Here is a 25000-nt window from a genome sequence, read left to right on the forward strand (position 1 = left end):
AGGACGATGGAGACGGCGTCGTTCAAGATGCTCTCGCCGAACACCAGCATGTTGAGGACCGGGTCCACGTTGAGGGCGTTGAAGATGGCGATGGTCGCCACCGGGTCCACGGCCGAGATCAGAGAGCCGAAGGCGAAGCTGCGGAGAGGAGGAGTGGTCGAGACCCTTTTTATAGGTATTAACAAACCTACAGATATGTTTGTAAATATGTTAGACAAAGGGACACAAAACGGGGTCAGAGGGAGGCAGACAGGAAGTGAGTCACCAGAGGGAGGCAGACAGGAAGTGAGTCAGGCTCGGTCAGGCGGCACAATCCTAAAAAGTGTTGTTGTTAAGCAACATTTAGGAGATCTCCTGGCTTTGTTACACAATGCATGTAGGAGTTGTGGCCGTCGGTGTCTGACGGCTCACCTGCAGCAAACAACTCTAGACAAGCACCGTGAAATGTCATGAAATAAAAACTATCTTTAATGAACTTTGTTTTTTAATATAAAATGTAATGTTTTCTTTTTCAGTGTAATATACAAACATCCTGCAATAATTTGGTAAACAATTCTAGGAAAGCACCATAAAAATGTCATAAAAAAATAAAAATAAACCAGAAATATATTTATAATCTTTTTCTGTTATTTTTCTTTTAACGGTAAAACATCATTGTTTTCGTTTTAAGTGTAATATACAAACGTCCTGCAACAAATTGGTAAACAATTCTAGAAAAGCACTAAAATAATATTTAAAAAACATTTTAATGAACTTTAATTTTAGAAATATGGTTTAGTTTTTTTTGTTTTGATGAAATGAACAATCCACTTTACTCTGTTCATGCATTATGTTTACTGTGTCTTGCAACTTAAATAAACTGAAACTACATTCATTCACTTTTTTAGGTTAATCTTCACACATCAAGTGAAAAAATTGGGACATTTTGATTAAATTACTGTGGAGGAGGAGTGGTAAAAGAACGCTTTGTTTAAATAATAAAAAAATAAAAAGAAGGCGGGATTTGTGGGTTGAAACGAGTCTAAATACAGTGAAGTGTTTGAACATGAAAGCCAATAAAGAAAGAAAGAAAGTTTGGGGATTCCCCACCAAAAAACTAATCAATTATTTCTTTCTTAACAATCTGAATTCCCCTCTGAAGAAACATCTGTCCTGCGAACCAAAAACACACCGAGGAGGAAGCACGGGACGGGAAACACATCCTCCGGTGAGGCTCGGGTGAGTCAGTCATCTCTTTCAAGTTTCCGTGAACGATGTTATGAAATACAGATGCTTGTGTTCACTTGAAGCAATTGTGGACACTCAGACTAATACAAGCTAATACTCACCTATCAGTCATAGACATCTTATAGATCACGTCAGCCTGAGAGAGAAAACACAACATCAAAACACACACTGTTACACTGCAAAAAAATGCAACTACTGACTTTATTCACAAGCTGTTCCAGGGGAAATACACACTTAAAATACAGGAAATACACACTTAAAATACAGGAAATACACACTTAAAATACAGGAAATACACACTTAAAATACTGGAAATACGGTTGTGGTGCTCACCTGTCCCAGGAAGTAGATCCCTCCTCCCACGATGAAGGCGGAGATGGCCGTGCCGATCACGGCGTAGAGAGTGATGGAGCCGATGTTCTGGAAGAAGTTGCCCTGAACGTACATGAACACGCAGCGTGAGTTCTTTATGCTAGCGTGACGTGTGAAGCGTGACTTGTGAAGCGTGACGTGTGAAGCGTGACGTGTGAAGCGTGACTTGTGAAGCGTGACGTGTGAAGCGTGACTTGTGAAGCGTGACGCGGCGTGAGGCGGTGAGACTGTGAGCGGTGGAGCGGAGTGCTTCTATAATCATACTTCTATATACATCATGCTGTATTGAAGAAGACTTGAAACTAGTTTACAATGTTTACTGAGGGAATAAGTAGAGTCATTTATATATACTTCTATACAACCAGAGGAGTCGCCCCCTGGTGGTCAAAAGAGAGAATGCAGCTTTAACACATGAAGCATATACTTCTATACAACCAGAGGAGTCGCCCCCTGGTGGTCAAAAGAGAGAATGCAGCTTTAACACATGAAGCATAGACTTCTATACAACCAGAGGAGTCGCCCCCTGGTGGTCAAAAGAGAGAATGCAGCTTTAACACATGAAGCATATACTTCTATACAACCAGAGGAGTCGCCCCCTGGTGGTCAAAAGAGAGAATGCAGCTTTAACACATGAAGCATATACTTCTATACAACCAGAGGAGTCGTCCCCTGGTGGTCAGGAGAGAGAATGCAGCTTTAACACATGAAGTACATACTTCTATACAACCAGAGGAGTATGTACGTGCGTACCTTGTGTAAAGAGTATCCAGACTCGAAGATGATGGGCGGCAGCAGCAAAAGGAAGAACATGTTGGGTCGGAACATCTCCTCCTCCTGTGTGAGAGACGGAGACAGAGTTACGTACGGTCCGGACATGGAGCAGGGATTGTAATCTGGGTTTGGAAGCTTCAAAGCACCGTGAACAGGAAACATCTTCACTGGACAAATTACACATTTACACACCGAGCCGTACGATGCTAATGCTAATCGGTAGCGTTGCATATGAGCTAATTGTGCGCCTGTGACGGGAAAAAAAAACACGTGCTTGTGATTATTATCCCGACTGAGTCGGTGATCGTCAGCTGACTTTATACATAGTCATGGATGACTCATTTGGATGTTGACGTGCACATGCACATGCACATGCGCACACACACACACACACACACACACACACCAGGTGCTCTTTAAGGGGGTCATATATATATATATATATATATATATATATATATATATGCTCCTTTTTTATCTCTGCGTGTCTCGGTCACGCACACGCACACACACACACACAAATACAGTGTATCCCAGTGACCATCAGCGCTCTGATGATTCCAGCGATATAATGAAATCATTGTGTCTTCTCAGCTCAATGGGCCGGCCTCCCAGATCAGGCGTAGGCATCATGCGCCCGTGCATTAACGCTCCGGCTGCCAATGTGCACGATGCGCCCATGTGCAAGCCATAGTGTGTGTGTGTGTGTGTGTGTGTGTGTGCGTGTGTGTGCGTGTGTGTGTGTGTGTGCATAACCTATGTCAGTAATGTAAAAAGTCAGACTACGCCATGCATTCGTGAACGTTCATAGCTGAAGATCTATTTCTGGGCCCGTTGGCTTGAGACGCTGCAGATGCATCCGTCAGAAATATGATATTCACTCCAACCCGCTCAAACAATCTCCCTCATTGTTTTTCGGGGGCCAGGTTTTGACAGCTGGTGGAGCCGGACTCTCCACCGCCACAATAACACCACCACGCCCCTTGTCTGCTAGAACACAACATTGGACCTCAAAAAAAGAAAAAAGCCAAAAAGCTGCTGTGTGGTGGGATGCAACTTGTGTTATAGTAGAATGTGGATCAATCAGATAGCTAAACCTGTGCTCGAGAATAAGTTATCACCCACAGAAAACCCACTATTTTTAGGCCGTTTCCTCGAAAATGTCATTCCCAAACTAAAAAGGGTGCATCTCTGCAACCACTAGGGCTATTTTAATAATTATGGTGTTATAATAAAAGGTACACATGTGAGATTTTGTTCAGATGTGTAAATATCAGTCTATATGCTACTGGTTAAGAGTAAATGAAGATGACACACAGAAAAAATGAAAAAGTTTCAGGTCCGCCTATAAAAAAAACACTTTCAGGATGATTTCTTTGAAATGATGCAGCTGTAAGGTCCAACTCTAACCCAAATCATAGCTCAATATGTGAACATTCTCTAACCCAAATCATAGCTCAATATGTGAACATTCACTAACCCAAATCATAGCTCAATATGTGAACATTCTCTAACCCAAATCATAACACAATATGTGAACATTCTCTAACCCAAATCATAGCTCAATGTGTGAACATTCTCTAACCCAAATCATAGCTCAATGTGTGAACATTCTCTAACCCAAATCATAGCTCAATATGTGAACATTCTCTAACCCAAATCATAACACAATATGTGAACATTCACTAACCCAAATCATAGCTCAATATGTGAACATTCTCTAACCCAAATCATAGCTCAATATGTGAACATTCTCTAACCCAAATCATAACACAATATGTGAACATTCTCTAACCCAAATCATAGTTCAATATGTGAACATTCTCTAACCCAAATCATAGTTCAATATGTGAACATTCTCTAACCCAAATCATAACACAATATGTGAACATTCTCTAACCCAAATCATACACAATATGTGAACATTCTCCAACCCAAATCATACACAATATGTGAACATTCTCTAACCCAAATCATAGCTCAATATGTGAACATTCTCTCTGCAAAGGTTGACTTTGATAAAGTGAAGCAGAACAAAGTTAGAGAGGGTTTAGAACAGAGAACATTCAGGCGGGGACTCCAACATTGGCATTGTGGCACATTTAAAATTGTACCAAACCATATATTTCACTTGTATATTACTTATGATGTTCAATACATCCAAATACAGCAGCTTTGGGGCTTTTTTTCATAAAAAAAGTTTTAATATATATATAGGATCATTGAACGTAGGAAAAGTCTCCGATTGATGCAATTTGCTGTTGTCTTTAAATTTGTCGCCCCTTTATGTTTTTACGTCTGTTTTCTGTGTTTTTTTCTGTACGCTGCCGTCAAGCAACATCTCCTTGGATTATAATAGATAAATACAAGGTTAAATAAGAAAAAAGAAGCTATAAAAACAGGCCATGTTTAGTGGGTTGGCCTATACAGGATGTATGCTGGAGTATAAACGCTATGCTGCTGTTTACTTTGTCCTATTATGCATTCAAATTTCAGTAAAAGTAGGCCGGCAAGGACACCGCCACTTTTCTTCTTTGACATTTGTCTCTGCCAGACTTCCTCCCTTCTGGGCAGGTGAAAGGTCAGACATTTAAATGAACACCCGAGACACAAGAAGGTATTTCCACGCGAGGGCTGAAATCTACGGCCGTGCGCCCGCATGCATGCCGTGTTTCCCTTCCACACATCCGAGCGTGCACACGCAGACTTTGCATACATGGTGATGAAGCGGCCGCTGAGCCGAGCGAACAGGTCAAAACCCCCGAAGACGTTCAAGTGACGACAGCAGGAAAACATTTCAGACGTTGAAAGCAGAATGTGAGGAGTCCTCGCTCGGCGGACGACTCAAATGACCGATCGAGTATCAAAACGGCTGCTGGATTTAATTACCGGAGTTTATTGTTGTTTGTATTGTAGGTCAGAATGCAGAGATGCACGAGATTGACCTCATCCTGAAAAACCACGAGGACACGCGGCCTCAGGAGGCGGGAAGAGATTTAGAAACACTCGAGATTGACAGCAGAGAGAATAAAATAGAAAGAAAAAGATATATATATATATCTATATATATATATATATATATATATATATATATATATATATAGAAATAGATATACACACACACACACACACACACACACACACGCATACATACATACGCACACACATAAATATATATAAATACATATTTATTTATGTAAATAAATACATACATTTATATATAAATAAATATGTATACATATATAAATATATACACACAGATAAATATATATATATAATATACATATATATATTTATATAATATATATATACATAAATATTCATATATAGTATATTCATACATACATAAATATTTATATACAAATATATTTATATAAATACATATATAAAAATACATATTTATATAAATACATATACAAATATATCTATACACATATGTATCTATATAAATATACATATATATAAATATACATACACACAAATACATATTTATATATGTATGAATACATATTTATATATAAATATATGTATATATCAATAAATATGTTGGAAGAGCAGCACAGATGAGATGAATAAATAAAGAACAGAGGATGGAGACTCTGGTGGAAGAGCTGAGACAGAGCTTGAAGTACATGAGGAAAGATGAACGCTGAAGATGAAGGGAGTTAAAAAGAGGGATGAGAGCGATGGAGACCTTCACTCAGAACGAGCTCCTGGAGGCTTTGACACACAGAGACATCCCCACGTGGGGGAGAGAGAGAGAGAGAGAGAGAGAGAGAGAGAGAGAGAGAGAGAGAGAGAGAGAGAGGAAAAGGGCCCTGAAACCACAATTAAAACTCTTCTCCCGTGTCCCTCTCCACGTCTATTAAAAGCTGCGCTGCCCTTTGGGGCTTAAAACACACGACTGCAGCCGGCGAGCAGGAACCAGACCTCATGCAGCAGAGACGTGAACGACGAGCTCATCATCACGCAGAGATGCAAACACATCCACCTGTGTGTGTGTGTGTCTGTGTCTCTCTCTCTCAGAATCCGTTTATTTTCCAGGAATGTTTACACAAACAAGGATTTTTTCTAGGTGGAAGGTGCAAACATTAGACACGAGACAAACAACAACAACAACAACAGTGCAATGACATTAAACCAAGTATAAGATAAAGTGCTCAGACAAACAGATAACGTTAATGTAAGTGTATGTTAAAGTGACGTGTGTGTATCTCTCTCTGTGTGTGTGCGTGTATCTGTGTGTGTGTGTGTGTGTATCTCTGTGTGTGTGTGTGTGTATCTGTGTGTGTGTGTGTGTGTGCGCGTGTATCTATGTGTGTGTGTGCGTGTATCTGTGTGTGTGTGTCTGTGTATCTCTGTGTGTGTGTGTATCTGTGTGTGTGTGTGTGTATCTGTGTGTGTGTGTATCTGTGTGTGTGTGTGTGTGTGTGCGTGTATCTGTGTGTGTGTGTATCTCTGTGTGTGTGTGTGTGTATCTGTGCGCGTGTATCTATGTGTGTGTGTGTGTGCGTGTATCTCTGTGTGTGTGTGTGTGTGTATCTGTGTGTGTGTGTGTATCTCTCTGTGTGTGTGTGTGTATCTCTCTGTGTGTGTGTGTGTGCGCATCTCTGTGTGTGTGTGTGTGTGTGTGTGTGCGCATCTCTCTGTGTGTGTGTGTGCGCGTGTATCTCTCTGTGTGTGTGTGTGTGTGTGTGTGTGTGTGTGTGTGTGCACGTGTATCTCTGTGTGTGTGTGTGTGTGTGTGTGTGCGCGCGCGTATCTCTCTCTGTGTGTGTGTGTGTGTGTGTGTGTGTGTGTGCGCGCGTGTATCTCTGTGTGTGTGTGTGCGCGCGTGTATCTCTGTGTGTGTGTGTGTGTGTGTATCTCTCTGTGTGTGTGTGCGCGTGTATCTCTCTGTGTGTGTGCGCGCGTATCTCTGTGTGTGTGTATCTCTCTGTGTGTGCGCGTATCTCTCTGTGTGTGTGTGTGCGCGTATCTCTCTGTGTGTGTATCTCTCTGTGTGTGCGCGTATCTCTCTGTGTGTGTGTGCGCGTGTATCTCTGTGCGTGTGCCTCTCTCTCTCTCACAGAGAGAGAGAGAGAGAGAGAGAGAGAGAGAGAGAGAGAGAGAGTAGAAGAGAAGAAAAAGGCGGCAGCTTGTTGGTGAAAGGAGCCAGTGATGACAGGATGCTGCCGCCGCCCGAGGGGTTGTTGGTTCACAACCCATGGTGGCATCTGAGGCCGCCCGCCCCTCCCCCCAACCCCCCAGGGCTCGCTACGTAAACCAAGCGGGACACGAGCGAGCAGACTTTAAAAAACCTGCAAAGTGATTGAGCTCGTGATTAAATAAAAACGGAGCCGAGAGCGAGCGTCACTGTAAGCCGAGTTCAAAAGGAGTTGAACGGAAGCGATGCCGACAGATCCTCCGCTTGGCCGCTGCTCCCTCAACAGGTCTACGCATCCTGCGCTCAGGGGCTGCAGAACAAATAGGTCAGACGTAATGGATTTGCATCATTTGGACGGAGGTCTCGTGAAGTCTCCGTCGGCCTGAGAGCTACTTGCTTTTCTCTTTCTTCCTCATTGTGGAGAGTCTAGTGTTTGACCTGCAGACGGTGTATAAGAAGCACTTGGCTTTTTTGCAACCAGTGAAACAGGAAGTGACCATATTTTGACTCACTTCAAGTGATGTAGAGACGGCTTATACGTCTCTGGTGTCGACCTGTCAATCACCTTGTAGCCCCGCCCTAAAGCGTCCCCTGCTTTATGGTCTGTTTGACTCTAAATGACCATAATTTACTAAATGAACATCATGCTGTATTGAAGAAGACTTGAAACTAGAGATTGAGACATAAACTCATGTTTACAATGTTTACTGAGGGAATACATCAAGAGAAGTAGAGTCATTTATATAGACTTCTATACAACCAGAGGAGTCGCCCCCTGGTGGTCAGGAGAGAGAATGCAGCTTTAACACATGGATCATAGACTTCTATACAACCAGATGATGTCAGGAGATAGAATACAGCTTTAACATATGAAGCATATACTTCTATACAACCAGAGGAGTCACCCACTGGTGGTCAGTAGAGAGAATGCAGCTTTAACACATGAAGCATAGACTTCTATACAACCAGAGGAGTCACCCCCTGGTGGTCAGTAGAGAGAATGCAGCTTTAACACATGAAGCATAGACTTCTATACAACCAGAGGAGTCACCCCCTGGTGGTCAGGAGAGAGAATGCAGCTTTAACACATGAAGAATAGACTTCTATACAACCAGAGGAGTCACCCCCTGGTGGTCAGGAGAGAGAATGCAGCTTTAACACATGAAGAATAGACTTCTATACAACCAAAGGAATCACCCCTTGGTGGTCAGTAGAGAGAATGCAGCTTTAACACATGAAGAATAGACTTCTATACAACCACGGGAGTCGCCCCCTGGTGGTCAGTAGAGAGAATGCAGCTTTAACACATGAAGAATAGACTTCTATACAACCAGGGGAGTCGCCCCCTGGTGGTCAGGAGAGAGAATGCAGCTTTAACACATGAAGAATAGACTTCTATACAACCAGAGGAGTCGTCCCCTGGTGGTCAGGAGAGAGAATGCAGCTTCAACACATGAAGCATAGACTTCTATACAACCAGAGGAGTCGCCCCCTGGTGGTCAGGAGAGAGAATGCAGCGTATACGTATTCGGTGGTTGCCAAACAACAAAAACAAAAAAGACGCAGCAAACAGAAAAAAAACGCTGATCAGGCCGTTCTACAGGATCAATGCATATCCTGTGCTCAGGTATGTACACAGGTGCAGAAATCCCTGTCGTCGTCATGTGTTTGACCCCGGAAGGGCAGAAGGGCTTTGACCGCTGTGGCGGTATCAGTTCGTCCCGACGCTCCAGGCGGTGCGTTTGAGTGCCGCTGGAAAACGAAGCGGACGGAGAACGTGTCTGCAGACGGGAACGTACGGTTTAGGGAAAGCCGCGTCAGGAGCTCTGTACCCGACCAGGTGAGCAGCTCTACCTGCCGCGCACAAACACAGAGAGCTGGAGGTCCACAGGACAGGAGCTCTGGTTACGAGTAGTGCCGATGACTCAGCAACACCCAGGGGGCCCCCAGGATTTAAAAAAACAACACAATGGGCCCCAGTGTGCAAGGCACATTGACACAACCTGTCCTCTTTCCTGCCCTCCCCCTCACTCTGCATCTACATCTCTTGTTCTTTCGTTCTCTCACTCGCTGGCAGAGAACAAGGAATGTTAATTAAAGGCTGTGAGAACCCGGGAGAAGAAAAAGGAAAAGCAGAAAAAGGACAGCGAGAAGATGGAAAGATAGTTATTACTGGTGGGCAACAGCGTGGAGGTGGAGAGACGACATTTGGGACGAAAAACAGAAGCCGGGAAACGAGAACTAAAGAGATGGAAATCTACAGGGGCAGATGTTTGTTATGACGGCGGTGGGTGAGGAGCGTCCGGAGAATTTACTGTGGGATGATCCATCATATGAGAACTAGGAGAGGCAGAGATGCATTATGTTGAGCAATGCACACAAGCGTCCCCACCCTGTAAATTGCATTTCCCATCAGGAATGCGGTGGGTGCGGCTTTTATGGATCTGAAGCAATGTTTAGTGTGTCTGCATGTGTGTTGTGTGGAGGAATGTGTCCGTGTTGCCTCATCCTGAACCAATTACAACAAACTAAGCGCCATTAGTTGTGTGCTAACAGAGTGCTGCAGGAATGAGTCCAAATACCCACATAAGAGTATTAAAACCATTTAAAATGAACGTCATGAACACATGAATATAACACATTTACATGACTTTTCCAAAACTTTGGGGATTATATATTTTTCAAGGACTTTTCCAGGCCTGGAAATAACCATTAAAAAAAATTCCATAACTTTTCCAGGTTTCCCATGAGCGTAAGAAGAACCCTGTGAGTGGAGGAGCTCCTTTATTGACCAACGTTATCTTTTCATTTCTGCTGCCGTGTGCACACTGTGAAGCAGGGTGTGGACATGGGAGTCATACTATACCTTCCAGTTGGCCAGCTCCAGGAACTCAATCATCTTAATGAAGCCTCCCATTAGGATCCCTGGAGAGAGCGGCGAGAAAAGGAAAAACAAGCTTGTTTAAATATTTTACGCCTTCGTATGAAACTTTCAATGCAGCCGCCATACAGATGGAGTTCAAAGCGCTATTTTAGTGGTTAAACTGGGAGTGTACACTGGGTATTGTCTTAGTTTTTGTATTTGAGAGTCCCCAGGGGTCTCCGGCTCTCTTGCTCCAAAGCCCGGCAGAACATTCAATAAAAAAAAGGGGCGAGGAAAACACAAAAGACGTGTAAAGGCCAGAGAAAGACGGAGATAAGACGGAAAAAGAAAAGAAGCATAAGCACTGAAGCGGCGTGTCCGACCCGGAGGTACGGAGCAGATGGAAGTGGATAGAAAAGAGGAAGAAAACACACACAATGAGAGAGGAAGCGAGGAGGAAGGGAGAGCCGTCCTTCCTGATCTGTAAGCAGAGCGTTATCTCTCTTCAGCAGAGCTCGGCCTCACATGAGGAGAGAAGGCCGTCGGGGTCAAGACCAGGAGGATGGAGAGCGAGAGAGAGAGAGAGAGAGAGGGTGAGCAACTCCACGTAAGTAGAGGTGGAGGAAGCAAAATAAGTCATTTTCGCTTTTTTTAAAACCAAACGATCTTGGCTGCAGCTGCCACTGGGTTTGCACATTTAAAAAGACATGTAGACGACTTAAATAATTTAGTTCTGCACACTTACAGAGAGCTAGACGTTTACTGCTGGACACACACTGGCAGTCATGTTAAAGGATGTTCTTAAATCACAAGAGAGGCCCGAGTAAAAGATGCAAAGTCATGAGAAGTTCATTATTTATAAATGCTCTCAAAAGAAAGAAAGAAAGAAAGCAAAAGTGGAGTATTTTGGAAAAGTCCTAAATCAGTATCAACATTAGTTTCCTGTACTCAGACTGTTTATGCCTTCTAAAAAAAGAAAGCTCTTTTTTTTTATACACTTGTTGTCTATTTAGCTTCCGTAACACGTCTTTCAGATTAGTGGAAAGAAAACATCCAAAATACACATTCAGGTGTTTATTTTACTACTTTGTCTGTTTACGTCTGTAGATTCCTCTTAAATTCACCAAAAGATACCGTTAGATGATGCCTCATTTGCACTTGTAACACAATAAACCCTGCTCTTAATGTGAGTGATGAAATGGTGAAGTTTCATGGTGATATCTATGAGTTCATGCGTTGACCCTCTTCACTTGTAGAGTCTTCATCATGATGTCATAACTACACTTCTCTTTAAAGGACGTTTTCTCTCCATGAGTTTGTTCTCAGACTCTGATCCAGAAATCTCTCTTCAGCAGCTCTGACATCACCAAACTTTACTCTTTCATTCCTTCATATATTCTGAGGGTTTATGCAGAGGGGTTTGTTCACAACGCATTCATAACCTCATTTATATAACATTTAATAATAAAAACCATGAAGAAAATAGATTATATTACAGTATTTTCTGATTTATAAAGTGATACAAAGAGATATCAATAATCCCCTCTTTAAAAACCGTTGACTCTAATACGTCAACAACATTAAAACAATCATTTTGAATCTGGCTTTATCCAATGTTCACGTTTCTGTCTGAAAATGTATGAAAATTAGCGCATATCTAATAAGATAATGCCACCTTTAAACTCTTCAGAAAACGTGTAATACCAAAAAGACTTGACGTGACGTCAGTAATGAACGGGTGAGGTTTCATGGTGATATCTAGTCGTTACACGTTTTAAGATATTCCTCCGTAAACTCTGAACATTCCTGGACTCCGGAGCGGCGTGTTGCGCAACACGTACTCACCGAGAGACACGACGGCCACGCTCTCCGGAAGGAAATGCAGTTTGAACTTGATGAGCAGGTGCACCAATATGATGCAGATACCTGGGGTGAGAGGGGAGAGCGAAGAAGAAGAAGATGAATATTTAGGACAAATCTGTCCATGCCTCAAACATCATGTCACATGAACTCAGATCAGCCACAGAAATAACCCTCGCATCAAATACGGTTACGATCTGTTTCCCCGGCTGCTGTCCTTGACACAAACTACTGGAGGCTGGACGGCGACGACTGTGAGAAACCACACCGATCGGACTTTATTCCCACGGACACGTGAACACACACCTGATTAGTCTGTGGAAGTATTTCATGCAAATTTGTGACAAATGACTACAAAGCAGGTCCCTGACAATTTAAAGTGTGTAGTTCTGAGACTCTACAAGAGAGATAATTGCCCCCAAATAAAAACACAACATTCAGCTGTGACAGTACAATAGGCAATTTCTGTATATCAACGTGCTAAATCAGTGCTTAGGCATATTAGCATAATTATGATGACAAACCCCAAGGCCACGATGGAGGAAAATGCAGAGCAGCGAGCGAGAGAAGTCTTCAGACGCAGAGTCTGCAGCGCTGAAGACGGGGAGGTCGGCTCATCAAAGCTGGACTGTTTATTCAGGAGGGAGACGTTAAGTTCAGCCCAATTAAAGCTCATCATGTTAATGTGGTCTCCAGGAAGTGCTATTTAGGACTAATGTGTGGTTTCTATATTGTACTCTTGTTTATTGATCTCTCCCATCTCAGTCAGACCACTGATGAGATGTATTAAAGTTACTGAGAGGACTTTTAACTGCTTATAAAACAGTCTAGTCCTCTATAGACCTCAGTGTAGTCCTGGTCCTCTATAGGCCTCAGTGTAGTCCTGGTCCTCTATAGACCTCAGTGTAGTCCTGGTTCTCTATAGTCTCAGTGTAGTCCTGGTCCTCTATAGACCTCAGTGTAGTCCTGGTCCTCTATAGACCTCAGTGTAGTCCTGGTCCTCTATAGACCTCAGTCTAGTCCTGGTCCTCTATAGACCTCAGTGTAGTTCTGGTCCTCTATAGACCTCAGTGTAGTCCTGGTCCTCTATAGACCTCAGTGTAGTCCTGGTCCTCTATAGACCTCAGTGTAGTCCTGGTCCTCTATAGACCTCAGTGTAGTCCTGGTCCTCTATAGACCTCAGTGTAGTTCTGGTCCTCTATAGACCTCAGTGTAGTCCTGGTCCTCTATAGACCTCAGTGTAGTCCTGGTCCTCTATAGACCTCAGTGTAGTCCTGGTCCTCTATAGGCCTCCATCAGAAACCAGATCACCAGAGAGAAGATGGTCTGGTTCTATAGAGTTCTTCTTAAAGCTCCTCATCGGAGCCACCGGGTCAGATTCTGGTGAAACCAGATGACATCATGCAGGTTCACCAGAATCTCCTTCAGCTCAGACTCCAGCAGAGACCCCAGATCCAGCTTCACCTGCAGCCTTGGACCTGCAGTCCTTCATCCTCATCCTCCTCCCTCCTTCCTTCTTCCTCCTTCTTCCTCCTTCTTCCTCCTTCCTCCCTCCTCCTCCCTCCTCCTCCTCCCTCCTCCTCCTCCCTCCTCCTCCTCCTCCCTCCTCCTCCCTCCTCCTCCTTCCTCCCTCCTCCCTCCTCCTTCCTCCTCCTTCCTCCTCCTTCCTCCTTCCTCCTCCACGCTGCTGGAGACCCAGGACATGTTGCTGGACCCGCTGGAGGGAAGGGGAACACGGGAGAACCAGAACCAGGACTGAAAGGATCAGATTGTCAGACCCTGCTGCAGTAACATGAGAGGTTTTCTAAAGGAACCCTGGCGCTCAGAGACACTACCACTTTAGTCCACAGGGGGCGCCAGAACCAACACTACATGAAAGTTCCTTTCGAAGAGAAATTACTATAATTTCCTGCATGTTGTGCTTCTTTGCAACCAATCAAATGCGTCGCTGTGCTAAAACATTTGGTTCAAAATGAAGTAACATGGTTATGTTTTTACCAAGTGAATGAGTCAAATTGGTAACCTTGTGTATAATTTATTAATTCCCTACATGTGAACTGAAGTGCATAATGGACACCTTGTGTCTCAAGAAGCTCTTCCTGACCCGCCGCATACCGCCTTAATGTGTATCCACATCCTTCCCTTCATCCACCGCCCTGATTTAACGACCCACTGGAGTGGCTGTACATGTCTCCTCCATTATGAGCCGTTTGAGGTCAACGTTATCTATAACGACGCAGAGAGAGAGAGACTACCAACCGATCACCAGCAGGCTGAAGAATATGGTCAGGCCGCTGGACTGCTCTTCTTCCTGGGCCTTGACCCCCGTCTGCACGGGCAGGATGGGCTTGGCGGTCGGGGGTGTCGGGGTCGTCGGCTTGACGGCGGGCGTCGTGGGGTGGAGGGTCTCGTTGCTCGCGCTGTCGGTGTCATTGGACTTGCTGCACGGAGACAATCGGGGTGGGGGGGTATGGGGGTGAAGCAACTTGATCAGATTCAGAATCACATTTGCCAAATACGTTGCACATACAAGGAATGTGACTCTGTGAAGGTGCATAACAATAAACAGACATAGGATAGAACAATAAACATAGAGCAATAATCGAGACATAATGTAAAGATAAATATGGCAGCTAAACAACAACCAGATAGCAGTACTTTAAAACAAGTATATATTACAAAATAAAAGTGCCAAGTGTATTTTAAAGCTCTTTTGAGCAATACAGTAATACATCGGATTAGCTTTATTTTGACATCTAACCACTTAATATTAAAAAGGTAAATACAATGTAAGCTAGTAACGTTTGTCTGCCCCAAAACCTTCACTTACTTTAATCTGTAAAAGGCTATAACACCTGAATACACTGGAGAGACTGAAATAAAACACCTGGCAGTGTCAAGCCAAGGTGGTACCTTTACCTGAACCACCCTGTTGTACCATGTTTAAGCTAGCTAGCTAGCTACATTGGGGCTAAATTCCTCCAAAGTGAGGCGCACTCAAATGGATATTTGTTTTTCTTCCCACCCGACAGCCTGTCCTTCCTTCTTCTGGTCGGCTGAACCGTGTCCATCTTCTTTTCCGTGTGTTATTACAGTTTTCTGGTGTTCTTCTGGAGCAGCCTGGTGGTCCACGTCCCTTCCGCCGCCGCTGTCCTCGTCTCTCGCGCGCAGATCCAACTGTGTTTCGCTCTCGGCGCGCGCTGGCACGCACTCATTCACGAATAACAACACAAAAGAAAGAAACACAACTCCACGCTGAACGCCTCTCATTCTTGAGCCGGGGCATTTACACGCAAAAGCGACGCGTTGTGAGCAACACAAGACTTGGAAGTTTCATGTCCACGGCGCTGTGTGCTTTCTGTTGACACTGCTGCTCCGCTTCCGGGTGACGAGGTGTTTGCTGGGAAATGTAGTCTTTTACGGTCCGTGTGAAAAAAGAAGAACAGGGAAACAAAAAGGAGGCGGTTTGATGCGACTACTGTCGAACAAATATATAAGTTGTGTGTCGCAGTGGATATGGTTTAACTTTAAAATTGTATAAATACAAAATCGATGGGTCACAGTGGCCCTTGTGTACTACATTTCCCATGAGCCTTTGTAATGTCGCGTCAGCCTTCAACATGCTGTTTTATGGGTATTGTGGTTTTATTGCGGCTTGCACCTGCTGCAAATTACCTGCAGATGTAGTAAACACTAAAACACATGCCGCCCTTTAATTAATGAGTAGATGAGTGCAAATTGAGACTGACAGATATATAGATTTGTAAATTAAACTAATAGCATACATACGATATATATTAGTGGAAGGGTACACGTGTGTATATCTTAACTCGTACATTATGCATGTTATGAAGACATGCAATCATCATGAGTAGGTATATACTACATGTATAAATATATATATATATATATATATATATATATATATATATAGTTAAATAGCCTCGTTATATAGCCTCTTTAATTACCCATGTGTTTATTTATATATATATATATATATATATATATATATATATATATATATATAACAATAGTTAATAGCTGACAATAGTTAAATAGCCTCTTTATATAGTCATATACATATATGTATGTTTAAATATATATCAGCATACAATAGTTAAATAGCCACTTTAATTAGCCATATACATGTACATGGCAAAATACCACCTTAACTATTGCCAGCTGGTATATATATATATATATATATATATATATATATATATATATATATATATATATATATATATATATATATATATATATATATATATATGAATGAATGAATGAATATATACTTTATTAATCCCCAAGGGGAAATTTTGTGTAGAGTAGCAGCCATTTACACAGAAAATAAGATAAGATATAAAAACAATAGGGATGAAAGATATATAAGATATATACAATAATAATACTAATAAAGATAGCAATAACAATAAAATAGCTGGATGAAAGAAAGAAATATGTATGTGTAAATAAAAATAACAGCAACAACAAATATACCAGCTGATAGTTAAATAGCCTCTTTAATTAGCCATACACATATATGTATGTTTATATATATATATATATATATATATATATATATATATATCAGATGACAATAGTTAGATAGACACTTTAAATAGCCATGTACATATATGTATGTTTATATATATATATATGTATGTATGTATGTTTATATATATATACCAGATGACAATAGTTAAATAGCCTCTTTAATTAGCCATACACATAGATGTATGTTCATATATATCAGATGACAATAGCCACTTTAGTTAGCCATATACATATATGTATGTTTATATATGTATATATATATGTATGCATGTTTATATATATATACCAGATGACAATAGTTAAATAGCCTCTTTAATTAGCCATACACATCGATGTATGTTTATATATATCAGATGACAATAGTTAAATAGCCACTTTAGTTAGCCATATACATGTATGTATATATATATATATATATATATATATATATATATATATATATATATGTATATATATATATATATATATATATATATATACCAGCTGACACTAGTTAAATAGCCTCTTTAATTAGCCATACACATAGATGTATGTTTATATATATATATATATATATATATATATATATATATATATATATATATATATATATATAAAATAGCCGCTTTAATTAGCCATGTACATCGATGTATGTTTATATATATCAGATGACAATAGTTAAATAGCCACTTTAGTTAGCCATATACATGTATGTATATATATATATATATGTATGTTTGTATGTATGTATGTATGTATGTTTATATATATATATACCAGCTGACACTAGTTAAATAGCCTCTTTAATTAGCCATACACATAGATGTATGTTTATATATATATGTATATATATGTATATATATATATATATATATATATATATATATATATATATATATATATATATATATATATATAAAATAGCCGCTTTAATTAGCCATGTACATATATGTATGTTTTTATATATATCAGCTAAATAGCCTCTTTCATTAGCCATAAAGCAGCTGTCTAACGTGAACACATTAATCTAAGTAGCTAGCTCAAAACGAAGCTCTCTGCATTGCCGCCCTTACGCCGCCACGGTGTCACGTTTTCTTCGAGTCCTCGCGACGTACGTCGTTAACGGCGCGGGCGCGTGCTCGTTCTTGTCGGTTGCCGTCAACGCCCACTTTTCGGTGGTTGTTGCTCATTTTGCGGAGAGGCAGCAGCAGCAGCCCCATTCATAGGGAGGCAGGCAGGCAGGCAGGCAGGCAGGCAGGCAGGCGAAGCGCAGGAGCGGCCACACAGCACCACCACCACCGACACTACCACCACCGACACCGACGGAGTGAGCTAGCCGAAGGATGGTCTCTCACTGAAACCAGACCCGGAACCCGAACCCCCCACGAACCCCCGTCCCCACGGGAATGGATTTGTGACCGACCGTCCGTACTGTGAGACTCGAAGCTGCTCGCGGGAGGAAACACGCCGACTTCCTCGTCGCTCCTCCGCCGCTCCTCGCCATCAGCTTCGCCGCAGAACCGACCACCTCGGCCCGGCTCGTTGAACCCAGGGAAGACCGCGGACCTCCGGGCATCTGGACACGCTTGAAGCCCACCCCCCTCCCAAAAACCCCCCCAAAACGTCGGCTTGGAAGATTACGGAAAACGTCCCCCCACCCTCCCGTGTGTGTGTGTGTGTGTGTGTGTTTTTTGCTGCCTGTATGATGCCGACACATTTGCGGTTCCGGAGAAGGTCATTCCTCGGGCTTTTATTCCTGTTTTCGCTCTCCACCTCTGCGCTGTATTTCATCTACTCCGCCCCCGGAATCGGTGAGTGAAAACCGGCCTGATACCTCAGACATGGGGGGTGTTGTTTATACGGGTTGGTTGGGTCATGTGTGTGTGTGTGTGTGTGTGTGTGTGTGTGTGTGTGTGTGTGTGTGTGTGTGTGTGTGTGTGTGTGTCTTGACCCCCCCAATCGATGATGATGAGACTCCTGCTGGATGCTGGAGCTCAATCCCATAATATCCACGTACCTGGCCGTGGTAATAACAGTGCTACTGATGAGCTGTTAGCAGGCCCAGCAGCTATGATTATGATGCGTTCACTGGCAGAATATAGTAATTTGGGGCATATATTGAAGGGTCAAAGGTTACGTGATGAGGCCCGAATGACGTTTTTAGTTTTAGAAGTCAACCTGAGCTTGATGACAAATCCATTTCCTGACATCACTGTGTCACATGCAGGTGTGTGACAGCACGTGTCCTGCAGCCCTCATTAATTAATGAATGTGTCACATCTCCTCTCTTTTTGTGTGTCTTTCTTTTTCTTTATATGTGTGACACCGCCTCAGTCTTTCCTGGAGCATCTGGGTCTGCTATCAGCCCAGATGTTCATTGCCTTCCATTTCGGGATATCATTATCATCTTTATCATATCAGTGGCTTCATGGCGGCTTATCTGGACGCACAGTCCTTATTGTAAAAGTTAGGACTTTCACCCGGCTCTGGCCTTGACGCCGTGCCAACCCCAGTCTGTTATTCCACTGGAACCTGTTTTTCTTTCCTGACACTCACTGATCATGCCACCGCCGGTTGGATATCCTGTTGTGCTTGCTGAACAGGCATATATATATATATATATATATATATATATATATATATATACCAGCTGACAATAGTTAAATAGCCTCTTTAATTAGCCATATACATATGTTTGTTTATTTATATATATATATATATATATATATATATATATATATATATATATATATATATATATATATATATATATATATATATATATGTATATATGTATGCACGCACACTTTTTGTCAAGGCTACTTCCTCGAGACATTATCTCAGACCTGTCAAGATTACAGGTCGCAGTTTAAAACATGTGGATGACATGGATTTAAATATGAAACACACACACACACACACACACACACACACACACACACACACACACACACACACACATATTGATTTAGGGAACTAAATACAACTACTTGGTTTGGCGTAAAAGTACTATGAAATTGAAGGAAAACTATAAGTATTCTAGGGAACAAAACTACTTTATTAGGTTTAACTATAACCACACAAAGTGCTTGGTTCTATTTTAGGGAACTGTAATACAAAATTAAGGAAATATGCAATTACAAAAGTCAACGCTTTGTTCACATGGGACTGGAAACTGTCCACCTAATTCACACGGCTGTTTTCGTAGTTCGGGGAACGAGTCGGGCTGAAACTATTCACACCGGGACATGAGTCATCGGTCAGAGCCCTAATTCAAGGAAGGCCGGAGTTTACACAAGAACGTCAATGGGCTGAACTACATTAACAATCAGGCGATAATGGCTCGTCGCTGAAAACACAACAAATAAATCACATTGAAGTAACGCTCATGTCATGCAAAGTGCGGCATTTTCTAAATCTAAACCATCAAAGAGCGAGCGTTTGATGGTCCAACCCCTTACTCATCCAAACGGGTATTGATCCATTCACGCTTTCCAACCCGTGTGTGGACAACTTAATCAATAATCAAGATCAATTCTCATGTGCAGGACGCGTTCCCGACGGGAGTAGTAGCCCAATAACGGCGACTGTGAAACAAGCCAAACTATATGGATCGCTGAGTAACCGGGATGCAAAAAGGGAAGAGAAATAATCGTTGGCTTGATCAATATTTTAGGTATTGATGGTGTCTGGTGGCCGGCTGCATCCGTCCTCCTTGCGTGGACTATCGTAGGGCTGTGATGGTCACGTGGTTTCACCGAGGAGGACCAGGCCATTCATTATAGATGGTAACCAGGAGCTGCTGCTAAAAGCTATGGTTTAAGCTATGGTTTAAAAGCTATGGTTTGATGTAGAGACGGCTTGTACGTCTCTGGTGTCGACCTGTCAATCACCTCGTAGCCCCGCCCCTAAAGCGCCCCCCCGCTTCATGGTCTGTTTGACTCTAAATGACCATAATGTACTAAATGAACATCATGCTGTATTGAAGAAGACTTGAAACTAGAGATTGAGACATAAACTCATGTTTACAATGTTTACTGAGGGAATACATCAAGAGAAGTAGTCTTTTTTTTTTATTAGAAGTTCACAGAACGTTGAACTCTTTTTGAGCTGCGATGCAGGATTGTACAGGAAGGAGCTCCTCGGATATGTTTTTCAGTTTATGCCAGTAAGATTCGACGCTTCCTCTCTTTCAGCTTTTCCCCAAAGCAGAACAAATAACATTCAAGATGCTGCTTTTAGCTTCATGCCTTCTAGAGGATCTGAGAGCTGAAAATAGATATTATTAAACAGAAAGTAAAAGTACATTTATTCAGTCTGGCTTTTTACGCAGTGTTTGTTAATTATTATTATAATTTTTTAATTATTTTTGCAAAATGTATAAAGTGTTTGTATACTATGGCTCTATTATTCATACATATTTGACTCTTTTCATTTTGTATTATTAATACAGTAATGGAGAAGAACGATTATCAATCTATTCAGAGTTGCATTTTATTTAGTTTTTTCTTTCTTAACTTAAATCTGGGGTCTATTGCTGTATAAATCATGAGTTCACAATACTGTCGCTTCATTTCACCAACAATAATAATGCATTTATGCATTTAAATGTATTAAATGCACGATAGCAGCCACACACACTGATGGCGTGAGCAGATCTGCTGAAAGGGATCGTATAGGACGGGGGACGCTGCAGGAGAACCAGCAAAACAATTCGGAGTGGAGAAGAAGAAACAGAGAGGAGGAGGAGGAGGAGGAGGAGGAGGGCTGCTTTCCTTCTGCTGGTTTGCACATCGGGGAACCCACCCAGAACACCTGAGCAGGGCTTCCTAGGTGGCTTCAGTGCAGGATGCCCCAGTTTCACGGCTTAGACAACCTCTCTCTCTCTCTCCGTCCTCATGTACTCGTATGCACCGACGCCCCGGCCTCTATATGTTGCCCCCGAGGGGGTGCACATCCGTTTATTTAATTAAAACACGAGAGAATCCCACCGGAGCGAGAGCTGAGGGAAGACACACACACACACACACACACACGCCAACACATCCGGTGGGCTCGAGGAAGACAAGAGGCAGGTGCTTCCCCAGACTCTTCCTCCCATCTGTGTGTGTGTGTGTGAGAGAGAGAGATGGATGGATGTACTGCACCAGGTGTGTTTCTGGGTGTAGCCTCCTAGTTGGGCAACATTGGGCCCTGACAGTTGCCCCACAGCGTGTAGCAACGCAGGATCCCCCGAGTGTTAGCGCAGCCTCGCAGCCTCGTCATGCGTTTATGTAACACGGAGGTGAGGTGAGGACACACCTGTTTTGCAAACAGTAACGTGGGATCTTTTTCTTTTGATGCGACCTCGCGTCACCCGCGTGGCTTTCCTGCCCGAGGCTCTCCGGCTCGAGGGCCGCCGGCAGCCCGTCTCCGATGCAAATGAGGAGCCAGAGAGCATTTGGAAGTAAAAACACACTTTGCTGCTCGAGTAGCAACTAGTTGATCTGCCTCATCGGCAGGTATCAGCTGATGAAATGCAGCAACAACACGGACGTGGCAACGCGTCGCCCTGGAATGAAGAGGCTGTTTGCACTGGAACCAGTTCTACATCCACGTCACTGTCTGTGATGTGTGTGTCTGTGCTGTGTGTGTGTGTGTGTGTGTGTGTGTGTGTGTGGTGTTACAGCATCATTGCGGTGCTCCATTTGATTTTGGATTATGGCTGAAAATAAGCTCTGTATATGTATGTTTGGGCAAAGTAAAAAAATAACCAACGTTTGACGATATGAAGAAAGCATAAAGCTTCAAAATTCACTGATGTATTTTTGTTATTTAATGCATGTTGCTTTTTCTTTTCAGTTTACACGGGTTTTTTAAATAAAAAATACTAATACACAACATAGCTTAACGGCTAACGATACAAACAATCAGACTCGGGCGTAAAACGCACAAGAAAACAACACAAACGTGAATCATCATCCTCCGTATTGAACCTGCTATAACAATGAAATATGAATGAACATTGTGCCCTTCACTCTTCGGGGGTCCCACAGTTACAAAATGTTATTTCCAGTTGATATATGAACAATATTAAAGAACATTGAAGCGTTTTATTGACGGTAACGGAGCCTAAAGAGGAGCCACGCTGTGCTTTAGCTTCATCTCCAGCTGACGTGATCTTTAGCTTTAGCTTCTATTTTTATCTTTCAACCTGTTTTTACCGCTGAATCAGTTTGACGTCCTGGATTCATCCTTCAAACACCTCCTGTAGACACTTCTGTCTAAAAATGGCTTTTTCTTCCAAAAGATTAGACGATATTTATTCAGGCGCTGCAGTTAGGGACAGTCCGGGCTCCATGGCAACGTAGCGCTATGACAGTCTGATGGGGTGGGCGGGGCTTAGCGAAGGGTCAATTGAATGTTGCCTTGTGCCCGGTTGTCACCGTCATGGCAGAAGCCTCACTGCTACTGGGCATACTGGTGCATCCACCGTGTTCTCCCAGGGCGCCTTTCCCCTCCGAGCGGCGCGGTTTGTTTGCACGTACGTGATTGTCCTGTCACTCGTATGTGTATTTGTTTCAGCAGCCGCTTCCTCTTCCTCTTCAAAGCACCGAGCGGCCGGCAGCCTTTCCCGAGGGAACCATTTGAATCCTAATTTGGGTAAAAAGCTATTGCTCCAGGCGGAGTGGCATTGAAGGAGGGAGCTTGTAAAGATCAGACCGATTATGTTTGGTGGTATGCAGCCTGGTGCTTTGCATTAGCAGGAAATGAAAAAAGTCCCCATGTGGCTGGCTTCAGCCTTGTGACAGCATTGTTTGGATGGTAAACTGTTGCCCAGGGTAAATCATTACCTTGTTGTTGATGGGAGGGGGAGACATGGTGGCTAACTCGTTCACACATAACACTTTTTGTTCAGCAAGCCAGATGGATTAGATGACTGTCTGCTGAATGAATAATGTTTTATCTTTTAATTTCTTTACTTCACCGAGAGGAGAAAAACTAATCAGCCTGAACTGTAGTTTAACTGTTCATTACGCCATCACAGCAACACGCTACGGGTCATTTACTATGTCAACGTCATGATGCTACAAACTGGGCTTAAACCTGAATTCTCTCTCCTAACCACCAGGGGGCGACTCCTCTGTTTGTATAGAAGTCTATGCTCCATGTGTTAAAGCTGCATTCTCTCTACTGACCTCCTCTGGTTGTATAGAAGTCTATGCTCCATGTGTTAAAGCTGCATTCTCTCTACTGACCTCCTCTGGTTGTATAGAAGTCTATGCTCCATGTGTTAAAGCTGCATTCTCTCTACTGACCTCCTCTGGTTGTATAGAAGTCTATGCTCCATGTGTTAAAGCTGCATTCTCTCTACTGACCACCAGGGGGTGACTCCTCTGGTTGTATAGAAGTATATGCTTCATTTGTTAAAGCTGCATTCTCTCTCCTGAACACCAGGAGACAACTCCTCTGGTTGTATAGAAGTCTATATAAATGACTCTACTTCTCTTGATGTATTCCCTCAGTAAACATTGTAAACATGAGTTTATGTCTCAATCTCTAGTTTCAAGTCTTCTTCAATACAGCATGATGTTCATTTAGTAAATTATGGTCATTTAGAGTCAAACAGACCATAAAGCAGGGGATGCTTTAGGGGCGGGGCTACAAGGTGATTGACAGGTCTCTGTCTTCATCTGATAACTTCAGCATGAAGGTTAATTGTTGCCTAAAAATGTCTCATTCAGCGTTCGGTTGTACCCTTTAATGTCACTTTTGGTTGCAAAGAAACCAAGATGGCGCCGACCAAAATGCTTAATTCGAGGCTTCGAAACTGCAGTCTACAAACCAACGGGTGACCGCGTCCACTCCTATACATCCTCAGCACTCGTGCAGCGTATCCGCAGCAGAGCTTCTCCGTTAGAGGCCCTCTTATAGCCGCTCTCTCGTCCCCACTGTAACGCGACACCCGCCTTCTGCTGCCTAATTGATCCATCCCTTTAGCTCGATCCGGCCGGCCCTCTTATAGCTCGTTTCCAGAGGCCAGGGATAGATAGTAGGGGTGAAATATTAACTGTGCCAAGCGGCCTCAGAGAGATTCCATTGTGAGAGAACAAGCAAGGTGCATGACGATAAATCACGCAGCTCCTCTACAGTATTTAACTCCTGTAAAGGTATTTTAATTTTGAGTAACTGAACTAGGCATTAGCGGGTGAAACCAAAGAAAAGCTGCACAGCGACCCAGCAGT

General features: G+C 42.7%; 2 protein-coding genes across 2 annotated transcripts in view; one reads left to right on the plus strand and one right to left on the minus strand.

Moving 5' to 3' along the window:
- slc9a8 (solute carrier family 9 member 8) overlaps positions 1-17995 on the minus strand; it is a gene marked incomplete at its 5' end in the record, with an annotated part of 28171 nt that extends 10176 nt beyond the window's left edge. Inside the window, 9 exons of the mRNA XM_079226443.1 lie at positions 1-138; positions 1329-1363; positions 1561-1662; positions 2350-2433; positions 10383-10441; positions 12225-12305; positions 14499-14680; positions 15265-15449; positions 17891-17995. The exon at positions 1-138 is cut by the window's left edge and continues 6 nt beyond it. Coding sequence (XP_079082569.1) covers positions 1-138; positions 1329-1363; positions 1561-1662; positions 2350-2433; positions 10383-10441; positions 12225-12305; positions 14499-14680; positions 15265-15449; positions 17891-17995 — 971 coding nt within the window. The remainder of the gene's footprint in view (positions 139-1328; positions 1364-1560; positions 1663-2349; positions 2434-10382; positions 10442-12224; positions 12306-14498; positions 14681-15264; positions 15450-17890) is intronic.
- A 482-nt stretch (positions 17996-18477) lies between these two features.
- The window catches only part of b4galt5 (UDP-Gal:betaGlcNAc beta 1,4- galactosyltransferase, polypeptide 5), a gene marked incomplete at its 5' end in the record, with an annotated part of 36578 nt that continues 30055 nt past the window's right edge, over positions 18478-25000 (plus strand). Inside the window, one exon of the mRNA XM_079225787.1 lies at positions 18478-18586. Coding sequence (XP_079081913.1) covers positions 18478-18586 — 109 coding nt within the window. The remainder of the gene's footprint in view (positions 18587-25000) is intronic.

Source organism: Taurulus bubalis (assembly GCF_910589615.1).
Source record: "Taurulus bubalis genome assembly, chromosome: 11".
Lineage (NCBI taxonomy): Eukaryota > Metazoa > Chordata > Actinopteri > Perciformes > Cottidae > Taurulus > Taurulus bubalis.